This window comes from Mycteria americana, chromosome 22 (genome assembly GCF_035582795.1).
Source record: "Mycteria americana isolate JAX WOST 10 ecotype Jacksonville Zoo and Gardens chromosome 22, USCA_MyAme_1.0, whole genome shotgun sequence".
NCBI classification, from domain to species: Eukaryota; Metazoa; Chordata; class Aves; order Ciconiiformes; family Ciconiidae; genus Mycteria; species Mycteria americana.
In genome coordinates, this window is record NC_134386.1 from 1,482,859 (window position 1) to 1,493,176 (window position 10,318).

Sequence of the window (10,318 nt, forward strand, 5' to 3'; positions counted from 1 at the left end):
GGCCGCGCTTACCGTGCAGGGCACGGGCAGCGAGCGGAGCCGCTTTAGGAACGGGGCGCGGCCCTGGGGAGGCGAGGGAGGGTCCTGTGCCCCCCGCCCCCCCCCCCCCCCCCCCCCCCGGGCATCGTGCACTCGTGGCCGGTGGCTCCTCTGGCCACGGGGTCCCACCTCTGCCCTCCCTGAGCGGGGGGGAACGGCCCCAGGAGGGTGCTCGGGGCTGCAGCCGCCCCGCTCTGCACCCTGGGGGGCTCAGGCCCAGCTGGGTGCTTCCACCCTGCTCGGGGAAGGGTCGGCTTCCCTCCCCTGCCGCTCTTCCCAGCGGAAAACCTCGGCAGCGGGCGTTGGGCAAGCGAGCCGGGGCAGGCCGGCACCGTGCTGCTGGGACACCCGGCCAAGGTCAGGGGCTGGGAGCGCAGGATTCCTGCGCTGGAGCGCGGGGGGAGACCATCTGGCCCCGCTTTTGTTTGCACAACGATCAAAGCTAATAGCGTGGCGCTGCCACGGCCCCTCGGTGCGCGCAGCCATCTGTGCAGGCCTTTGTGCGCGCCAGCCGCCGCCAGCTCTTCCGTCTGGGAGCGGCAGAGGGTGCAGCGGGTGCAGCATCGTCACCCAACGGCGAAGCCGCTTTGTGCTGCAAACCCCCTGCCCGGAGCTGTGCTGGGGTCCCGGGCCGAGCAGAGCCCACGGCCCCCGCGTGCGGAGCCCGGCGGCGTGGTTCTCCCCGGCTGCCCACGCCGCACACGCAGCTCTGCCGGTGCCGCTCGCAGCCCCCAGCCTCGCACGGCCGCTCCCAGCCCTCCCTGGCCGCTCGGCAACGCCCATCCGTGGGGTTTCGGTTTTGGCCCCGGGTGGGTTTGCAGCGCTGCTTTGCACGGAACAAATCGAGGATTCCCCCGGCGCTCCCCGGGGGCGGGGGCCCCTGCGCCAGCGTCCCCGCAGGACGCCCAGGCTGAGCTGTGCATCCTGACCTCGTGTGCATCCATCTGGCCTCGGCACCAGCTGCGCATCCGGCTCCAGGCCTGAGCCGGCTCTCGGCAGGCGGTTGCGTGCCGGCTGGGCACGGCGAGGGCATGGAGACCCCGCCGGCTGCCAGGGCCGGGGCTGCCTGGGTGCCGCGCGTTGGCACCGTGCTGCTGGCAGGGCCGTGGTTGCTTCCCGGTGCCAGAGCTCCCCGGTGGCTGCTCCCGGAGGGCCTCGGGCACCGTGGGACGCACACGCGCGGTTAAAGCGGCTGTAGGGCCGTCGACGGGCGCTGCGGCCGGCGGCCAGGAGGACCGAGTCCCTGCCCGGCCTCTCCGGCGTGCCCTTGCCGGCAGGGCAAGGTGCGGGGATGCCAGCGTGCGGAGGCGGGGGATCCCGCGGGAGCGGGGAGGCGGCGGGCGAGGTGGGGGGATGCCAGCGTGCGGAGGCGGGGGATCCCGCGGGAGCTGGCCCTGCTTTGCAGGAGAGCCACGCACGCACGGCAGGCTCTATTTTTATCCCCGCTCCTGCCTGACTGAGCAGCTCCCTCTGCGCGGTGACATCTAATTTAGCAGCTTCCCCGCACCCCGCTGACTCCGCACGTGAGGGGGAAGCACAATGCGACAGCTATTTTTAAACGCCCATAAATATTAATCCCTCTCAGTGATGCAGCAGGCAGCCTCTCGCTGCCGGTGTGAGCGCGGGGGCGGGGGGGACCCGCTCCCTGGGCTCCCCAGACCGGGTTCACCCGCCCGGGGAACCCCGGCACCGGGGGCGGGGGGTTCCCCAGGGGGGGATCCGGCCCCATCCGCAGCCCGGGCCGGCAGCTGCCCCGACCAGCGTTTCCCCCGTGCTCAGTGGGGCTGTTCCCATCTGGATTCCCAGGCCTCGCTTGCTCCCCGCCTCCCCCCGTGCTGGGGGGCCGTGCTCCCCTCCCGCTCTCCCGGGCTGCCGGTCCCGCTGCCCAGTCGATACCGGCTATATTTAGCGCCGTGATGGAAGCGAGGAGCCGGTGCCGGCTATTTTTAGCCATCCCTGCCACGGCTGTGGTGGGGAAGGGTCCGCACAGGTTCATGCTGCACTGCAGGTGCTGGGTTTTCGGGCTGCCGTGTCCCGGCACGCGGGTCCCCCCTGGGGCGCAGCCCTGGTGCTGCTCCCGCTCTCGGGGTCTCTGCCCGCTGCCGCGGCGGCTGTGACCCCCCGCCTCTCTGGGTCCCAGCGTGAGCTGGGTCTCGCCGAAAGCTCGAGCACCCCCAAGGCCCTGCCTGCCGCCTCGGCCCCTCGATGCCCGCAGGCCCCGTCCCGTCTCTGTCATCCGGAGCCGGCCCCGCACTGCCGCAGCCCCAGCACCGCTCCCGCTCCGTGCACAGCACCCGGCGGCGCTGGGACCGGTGACGGGCGGCGCAGGGCTTCTCCGCTCCCCGGCCAAACGGGGAGATGCCAGCAAAGGTTCCGTGGCTCGCCGCCTGCCGCCTGCCAGGCTGCCGGCCGTGTCGCAGGCCAGCCCTGCCCGGGTGACCCCCTGCCCCGGCCCGGCGTGGGGCTTGGCTCGGGTCCCAGCCCCAGCGATGGACAGAGCGGCTGGACCATCCTGAGCGCAGGCCCTGTCGGCAGCCCCGGCGCAGGGGCAGGAGGTGATCCGGCGGCCGCCCCGGCACGTGCCGACCCTCCGCCTCAGCAAACCCTCGCCGGCTGCAGCGCGTGGAGACGCGGAGCCTGGAGCAGGCCGGGCTGCCGCTGCGCCGCCGGCTCGGCCCTGGCCCATTCCTCTCTGCCTGGCCCCAGCTGGAGGGCGGGGGTCTCCCCGGGGAGCGCGGGGGTCCCGGGGGAGCGTCTGGCTCCGGCCCTGCCTGGCTGCGCTTCTCCCATCAGGTTTTGTTCTCCTAATTGAGCCGAGATCCAGGCCAGGCGCCCCGTAAACGGTTTATCCTCGACGTCAATGCGCAGGGCTGGAGAACCGGGGATGGGGCGCGGGCGGCCGCCGCCGTCCTTGCTCCGGCACGGCAAGGGCACGGCCCTCGGCCCCGCTGCCCGGTGTCCCGCCGGGGCGAGCCCCGGTGCCGGCGGGCTGTGGGGAGCAGCCCCGGCGGTGCCCCGAGCAGCCGGGGGGGGGGGCCCGGCCGGGGCAGCGGGAGCCCCTCGCCCCGCTCGGCGGTCCCGGGCGCACCGGGCTCCGGGCCGGCCCGGTAACGGCGGCCGCTCTCCATGGTCCTGAGCCGGCCCCGCCGGTGTCCCGGGGCGGCGGGGCCCCCACGCAGCACCGAGCCCCTGCCCGGCCCGGCGAGCCCCGGCCCGGGCAGCACGGGGCTGGGCTGGGGGCCCGGCGCGGCCCCCCCGGGGGAGCAGGCAGGCTCCTGCCCGCCCGCGGCTCGGGTTTCCCCGAGTAAGCGATGCCGGTGCGGGGCGGGGAGGCTGCGGGCGGGAGGGGGCACCTTGACCCCGCCGGTGTGGGGGGGTCCTGCTCTCCCCGAGGGGCTGGGGAGGGGCGGGGGGCCCCTGGGCCCCGGGGGCGGCGGGGGGCAGAGCCGGGGGGAGCACAGCGCCGAGCGCCCGCGGGGCCGGGTCGGGGCCGGGGGTGCTCCCACGAGGGTTCGCGGGGGGACGCGGCGGGGCGGGGGGCGTGGAGCTCCCCGGGAGCCGCTGGCGCCGGCTGCCCCGGGCTCGGGGGTCCCGGCAGCTCCTCGCCGGGTCTCCCCGGTTCCTTCCCCCCCCCCCCGGCCCCCGCCCCGGGCTGGGGACCCGGGGCAGAGCCTCTCCCGCGGGGCGGGGGGCTGCAGAGGACCCGGGTGCGGGGCCGGGGGTGCTCGGCGCTGTACGGCCCCCCCCGGCGGGGCGGGCCGGGGGCGGGGAGCCCCGGGGAGGCCCGGGCGGAGGATCCCGCCCACCGGCCCCGCCGCCGCCGCCGCCGCCGCCGCCGCCGGCTCCGGGCCCGCCGCGCTGCGCGGGGCGCGGCCGCTCCGGCCCGGGGCGCGGGGCCGCTCCGCCGCCGCGGGGCTGCGCACGGCAGGTGAGTCCGCACCGGGACCCCCCCCGGCCCCCGGCGCCGGGAGCGGGCAGGGCGGGAGGCGGGGGGGGGGGTCCCCGGCAGCGCCGCGCCGAGCTGAGCTTCCCCCGGGGAAGCACCGGGGCTTCCCTCGCCCGCAACGCCCCCGGTGTCGAGCGGAGCCGGCGCCGGAGAGGGGCCGGGGGGAACCCCGGGCATCCCCGGCCGCGCTGGGCGCACGGCGGGTCCTGCCGCCCGCCCAGCCCCGCCGCGGGCAGCCCGTCCTGCCCCGGGCACCTCAACCGCCCTCCCCGGGGCTGGTGGCGACCCCCGGGGTCGGGCCGGGGACCCCCGTGTCCTGCTGTGGGCTGGGGTACCCCGGCGTTGTGGCCAGGGGCTGGTTGTGCCCGGCCTCGCTGCGGTGCGTGGTCCGGAGCGGCGCGGCTGGGGGCCAGCCGAGCCCACCACGGGGCCCTGGAGGGCCGCATCCCACCCGCGGGGGTCCCCCGGCCCCCGGGGTCCGGCGGACGAAGCACCCCCTGTCCCCGGTCACCGGCTCCCGGCTCAGTCCGGCGGGTTCCCCGCGGTGCCCGGCTCTGCGCTCGCCCCCGGGCAGGGGGACGGTGGGTGCCACGGGGCAGCGTCTGCCCCAGGTTACTGCTGGCAGACGTGGGGGGCCGGGCCCCCCGCCACGCTGATGGGCCGGCCTGGGGCTGGGTTCCTGGTGCCCTTCGGCTGCTCTGAGCCCTGGTCCCCGCTCGGGGACCTCGAGGAGCCCGGGGGGGCCGGCAGCGCAGGGGTCCGCTCCATGCTGGCGTGACCTTGGGGTGTTTTGGCGCGGTTGGGCTGAGTTACGGTGCCCAGCAGTCAGGGTGCTCGCCCAGGCTCCGCTACCAGGGCCACCCTTGGGTGGGCACCTCTGCCCCTTGCTGGGGAGCCCCGGTCGGCACCCAGAAGCGGGTTTGCCGGTGGCAGCGTGCTCCGGGGAGCGGCGGGGTGGTGGGACCAGGCTTGCCCAGGAGGTGTCTGGGCAGCACAGCACGGGGCTTTCCGCAGCACAGAGCTTGGCCTGACGGGGTGCCACGGGGTGCCCTTTTACACCGGTGTCTTTGATCGTGGGATGGTGGGAGAGCGCCGGCATCCTGCCTCGATGGCTCCGCTGCCACGGCCCCGCTGGGGACGGTCTGGGGCCCCTGGACGTGGCGGGACCGCAGGCTGGGAAAGCCGGGCAGCACGCTTGCAGGGCTCGGACGTGGCCCTTATCTGCTGCCGCCACCCTGGGAACTCGCTACACACTCAGCCCCAGTGAATTTCCTTTTTCTGTTTTTGTTTCTTTCCTGCTGACGTTTTTCCCCTCCGGAATAAAGGGCTGGATGGGGACCATGGTTACGGGGTGGTGTGGGCAGCCAGCCCCGCGGCCGGGGTGGCACCAGGCAGGGGACAGCGGTGCCCAGCCACCCCCTGTGCCGGTCCCCTCGAAAGGGGAAAACCCGGCATGTGTCTGCGTGTGCCCCGGGCGCTGCTGGCGAGTGGAGCCGGGGAGCGGGAACCTGCTCGGCCCCTGCCCACACACGTTTTCCATCGCGTTCCCCGGGGGCTGCCGGCAGCGGCTGCTTGCCTGGAGCCAGGGCTCGCCCGCCGGCGCGTCCCGCCGGCCGCCGCTGCAGGATGTATCGGCCTTCTGCGAGCGAGCAATCGAACCGCCGGTGACCTTGGCAGGGCGGGAGCTCACCCCCGCCTCTGGCTCAGCTCGAGCCGTCTCCGTTTGTTACAGCCCAGCTGCCGGCACGCAGGAGATGTGCCTTCGCTCGGCCCCTCGGGGCCTGATCCTGCTGCGCAGGAGCCCTGAGCGAGGCCGCTGATGGTAGAGGATGGGGGGGATGCGTGAGCCGTGCCAGCTGTCCCTGTCTCCGTTCCTGTCCCCATCCCTGTCCCTGTCCCGCGGCCAGGCTGTGCCGGGGCTCACAGCTGATGCTCGCAGCGTGATGCTCACAGCTGGCACGGTGGCGGTTCTGCCTCTTGGCACCCCCGGTCTGACGCTGTCCCCTTGCTGTCTCCGTCTCAGATGCACCGAGTCCAGCCGAAACCACCGCGGGCGAGAGCTGCCGGACCGGCGGCCGTCTGATAAAGCCAGCGCAGCGCCATGCCTGCGGCAGGGAGGGTCCTCCTCCGCTCGGTGACCATGTGGCTGCTCCTGCAGAGCCTCCTCCTCCTGGCCTCCTGCCTCCGCTCGGCCGCTGCGTTCCCCAAGGGCTGCTACCCCTCGGAAGAGGAGGGGCTGAAGACCTTCCGCTGCAGCAACGCTCAGCTGACCGAGGTCCCCAGAGACATACCCAACGACACCAACAAGCTCTACCTGGACTCCAACCAAATCCCCTTCCTGCCCCGCGACGCCTTCCGGGACCTGCCGCTCCTGCTGGAGCTGGATCTGTCCCACAACGCCATCGCCGGCGTCGAGAGCGGGGCTTTCCGGGGCCTGGCAGAGCACCTGCACTCTCTGGACTTGTCTTCCAACAGACTGGTGTCCGTCAGCAAAGACGCCTTTAGCAACCTGAAGGCCAAGGTCAACCTCTCCCACAACCCCTGGCTGTGTGACTGTCGGCTGCAGGAGCTGATCCGCACGGTGGACCTGGCGGCCGGCTCCTCGGGCGGCATCGTGTGCGACTCCTCCGCGCAGGAGGAGCACGTCGGCAAACCTTTCCTGCAGGTGATCGCCGACACGGACTTCTGCAACGTGTACAAAAAGACCACGGACATCGCCATGCTGGTCACCATGTTCGGCTGGTTCGCCATGGTGATCTCCTACCTGGTCTACTACGTGCGGCAGAACCAGGAGGACGCCCGGCGGCACCTGGAGTATCTCAAGTCCCTGCCCAGCAAGCAGCGGAGGTCGGAGGAGTCGTCCACCATCAGCACTGTGGTGTGAGGCACCGGCATCCCCAGGACACGGGGACCCGCGGAGCTGGGGATTGGCCACTCTGCAGGCTTGCCATGGCTGCAGGAGCTGTCAGGAGCCACCGTCATCGCACAGAAATAGTCACGGATTTGTTCTGTTCTCCTCGGGGAAGCGGCATCCGGCAGCGGGAGCCACGGCCGGCGAGCGCCTGGCTCTGGCGCAGCGAGGGGCGAAGCGGCTGTGGGCGGGGGCGGTTATCGGTGACAAGCGCAGAGCGGCCGCGGCATCCGCCCGCTGCCTCTGCGTTACGAAGGACGGGAGAGACCCCGGGCATCCCCCGGCGTGCGGCCGTTGCTCCGACCGACCTGGACATTCAGACTTCATTTAAAACTTTTATATTTCCTTTGCAGATAACCCTTGGGGCATTAACAAAAGCAGTGTTTTAATCCCTCCCCGGCTTACCCTTGGCTGCCCGAGGGATGTTCCCGGCAGCGCGGGGCAGCCTGGGCCTGGCTCCCTGCCTGGACGGGCAGCGGGCAGGGCTGGGCCGCGGGGAGGAGCGGTACGGCCGCGAGGCCAGTGCCCTGCCGGGTTGCTGGCCCCGGGAGGGTCACGGGCTGTGACCCCCAGCCCGGTGGAACCGAAGGACGGGGCGGGAGGTGGGGACACATCGGTTGGGAAAGGGAAGAGGCAGGTCCGGGGGTGCCCCGCTCCAGCTCTCGTGCCGGACGGTGCCGGACGGTGCCTGTCTCGGCCCCCGTTGCTCCCCATTCCCGTCCCGGCACCCCTGGGCCAGGCGGAGCGAGGGGCGTGGGGGGTCCCACTCGGAGACAGGGGGGCTGGTGGGCAACCCCAGCACCTCGCCCCTGGGAGCGCGCCGTTCCCATGGGAAGCGAACGGGAGATGAGCTCCCCCGGGGCCGAGCCCTCCGGGGCCGCCAAGGGATGTGGGTGCTGATGGAGGGGAACCGAGGGGTCCGGGCGGTGGGTCCAGCCTTGCCGGGATGTCGGGGGGAGCGGGTTTCCCCTTGGTGCTCCCCAGGGACCACACGGGTGGGTGTAGCACCCCTCACCAGCCTGCTCTGATCTGGTGCCGGGGGAGAGCTCCCACCTCTCACTCAAGGACTCACAAGCTGCCGACCGGTCACTGTGATGGGAAGCGGGGAAGGAGAGAGCCGCCACGGCTCCTGCGCCCTCTCCCCACTCCCGCGCCGCTGGCAGGAGCCTGAATCTCCCCTAAAATGCCCCAATGTCCCTTCCTGACGCTTCCAGTATTGGGCTGCAGGTTCCTGGTGTCGGTAGGTAGAGGCGAGGTCGGGGTGCCGGGGGCCGGCACGGGTGGGGGTCGGTGCCCACCTTTGGGTGCAGGGGGTCCAAGCGGCGACTCAGAGCAAAGCCAGAGCAGACCCAGACTCTTCCAGCCCAGTGTCTGGTCCCTGAGAGAGCTGGTTTTGCCGGTTTTGCCCTTTTTTAAAACCAACTGAAGCTAAATTGCCTTAATTCACCAAGAGCACCAACCAAAGCTGCTTGAACGTCCTCTGTGCCGGGCCAGACCCGGCTCTGCCTGGCCCGGTGCAGCGGGGGCTTATTGCCGGGACCGACCTCGGGCCCTGGTGTGGGCAGCGCGTTTCGGCGCAGGCAGGGCTCCGGCCCCTGGCCGCTGCCCGTCCTCCCGTGCCCTGGTGCCGGCGGGAGCCGTGGGACGGAGCTGGCCGGGAGCGGCACCCGCGCCCTTCCACAAGTGCCTACTTTCCCAGCGCAGACCGGGGGCTCTGCAACGCACAAGCGCCTCAGTCCCAGCTCCAATCCAGGCGTCCCCTGGGCCCGCGGCCCCACGGCAGCTCCCCCCCCGTACAACCGGCTGCGGGGGGCTGGGGGGGGACCGGACCGAGCTACCGCAAGCGGCTGCACCGCGGCCCCAGGCGCTGCTCCCCCGTGGGCATCCCTGGGCGGCCGCTCTCGTGCCTGCGGCGTGCGGGGACACCCGGGACCGTCTGACCCAATATGTGTTTTGCTTAAGGGACCTTTTACGTTCTTACTTTATACAACAATAAAGTTGGCTTTTACTTTGGAGCCCGTGCCCGGCGTGTGCTGGCGTGCGCGTCTGCGGGGGGACGGGGCGCCGCTGCTGTGGCAGCTGTGGCTTTGGGCCAAGGCAGGTGGCATCCCCTTGTGCCGGGGCCACCCCGGTCCTCGGTGACATCCTGGCTGCAAGGGAAGGACGAAGGGCGTCCGCAACACTCGATGTCCTCCCAGGGCCACGTCCGGCTCTGCTGGGTGCTCCCGGGCTGGTGCTTTCAGAAACACGATACTTGGTCCCTCCGGTAACCCGGCCTTCGCCTTCAATAAATGAACACCCCGCGGCTCAGCTCCTGCGAGCGCGGCTCAGGTCACTGGCACGGTGCCGGTCCCCAAGCCGCGTCGCACCGGGACCCTGTGGAGCAGTTCGCCAGGGCCCAGCTCCGCTCCCTGCCCTCCCGTCCCCACTGGACCAGACCCGGGCATCGCACGGCACACGGGGCAGGGACCACCATGGCCGGGAGGGACAAGCCCTTCCCGATGTCCGTGGTCCCCCTGGTCCCCGCGAGCAGCCTCTTTGGTAACGGCATCTGCAGGAGCCCCATGCTGGTTTGCCGGCACCTTTCCGCGCACGGTGCGTGCCGAAGCGTGGTGCTGCGGAGGGTGAAACCCGGGACCTAACGCGGAGTGACAGCTCCCGCTCGCGGGACATTAACCTCGTTTGTCACTTGGCTGTCTCCAGACGCGGGGCGGCACGGCGCGGCCGCGACAGCCCGCGGACCCCGGGCTCCCGAGCAGATGGCTGCCATCCTCCGCCCCGGTTCACTCCCCGGGGACCCCCCTCCTGCGGCCCCGGGAGCAGCTGGGGAGGGCTGGGGGGTGCAGCAGGACGGGCGGCCCCGGCTGCCACCTCGTCCGCGGGGCTTTGGCTCCCCGGGGTCCTGCCGGTGTCCCCCCACGGGGCTGGATAACGCCGAGCCCCCAGGGGCCAGCCCTGCTCTGGTGCCTGCCCCGGCTCCCCTGCCCGAGGAGTTATTGGGATGGAAACCACCAGGCTCGTTACAGCCCGCCCTAACGAGCGCAGGGGAAAGGAGGCGGATTCGGGTGGCAGTCCCTGCCATCGGGGAGGTCGGCTGGTTGCGGAACCGCCGCTGGCCTGTGTGGATGTACGGGGGAATAAAATATGTAAGAACCCTCATAAAAAGCTGCAATAAGCTTCAGGAAGATAACTCGGTGCGGGACGGACTGAATTGCATTGGATTTATGCCGTTAGAAATATTGGCCGTTTAATCAGGTGTTGCAGGGAACGGGGAAGGGCAGACAGCTGGGATTGGGGGGTTATTTCCGGGAGGTGCCTGTGGCCGAGCGGGGCTGTCGGAGGGGTCTCGGGGAATCCGGCCGAGCACAGGAGGAGGTCTGGGGCCGCAGCCCGCCAGGCGCCTTGGGCAGCTCTCGTCCCAA

At 72.0% G+C, this 10,318-nt stretch overlaps 1 protein-coding gene across 1 annotated transcript; it reads left to right on the forward strand.

The window, feature by feature from the left end:
• Window positions 1-3,867: 3,867 nt before the first annotated feature.
• On the forward strand, window positions 3,868-8,899 carry LRRC3C (leucine rich repeat containing 3C). The gene is made up of 2 exons (XM_075523201.1): window positions 3,868-3,967; window positions 6,009-8,899. The coding sequence occupies exon 2, from the start codon at window positions 6,087-6,089 to the stop codon at window positions 6,867-6,869; it is 783 nt and encodes a 260-aa protein (XP_075379316.1). The 5' UTR covers window positions 3,868-3,967; window positions 6,009-6,086; the 3' UTR covers window positions 6,870-8,899.
• The last annotated feature ends 1,419 nt before the right edge of the window (window positions 8,900-10,318 follow it).

What these genes read in the sequence shown, in the direction of transcription:
- LRRC3C (XM_075523201.1), top strand. Translation starts at nt 6,087, where the DNA reads ATGCCTGCGGCAGGGAGGGTCCTCCTCCGCTCGGTGACCATGTGGCTG.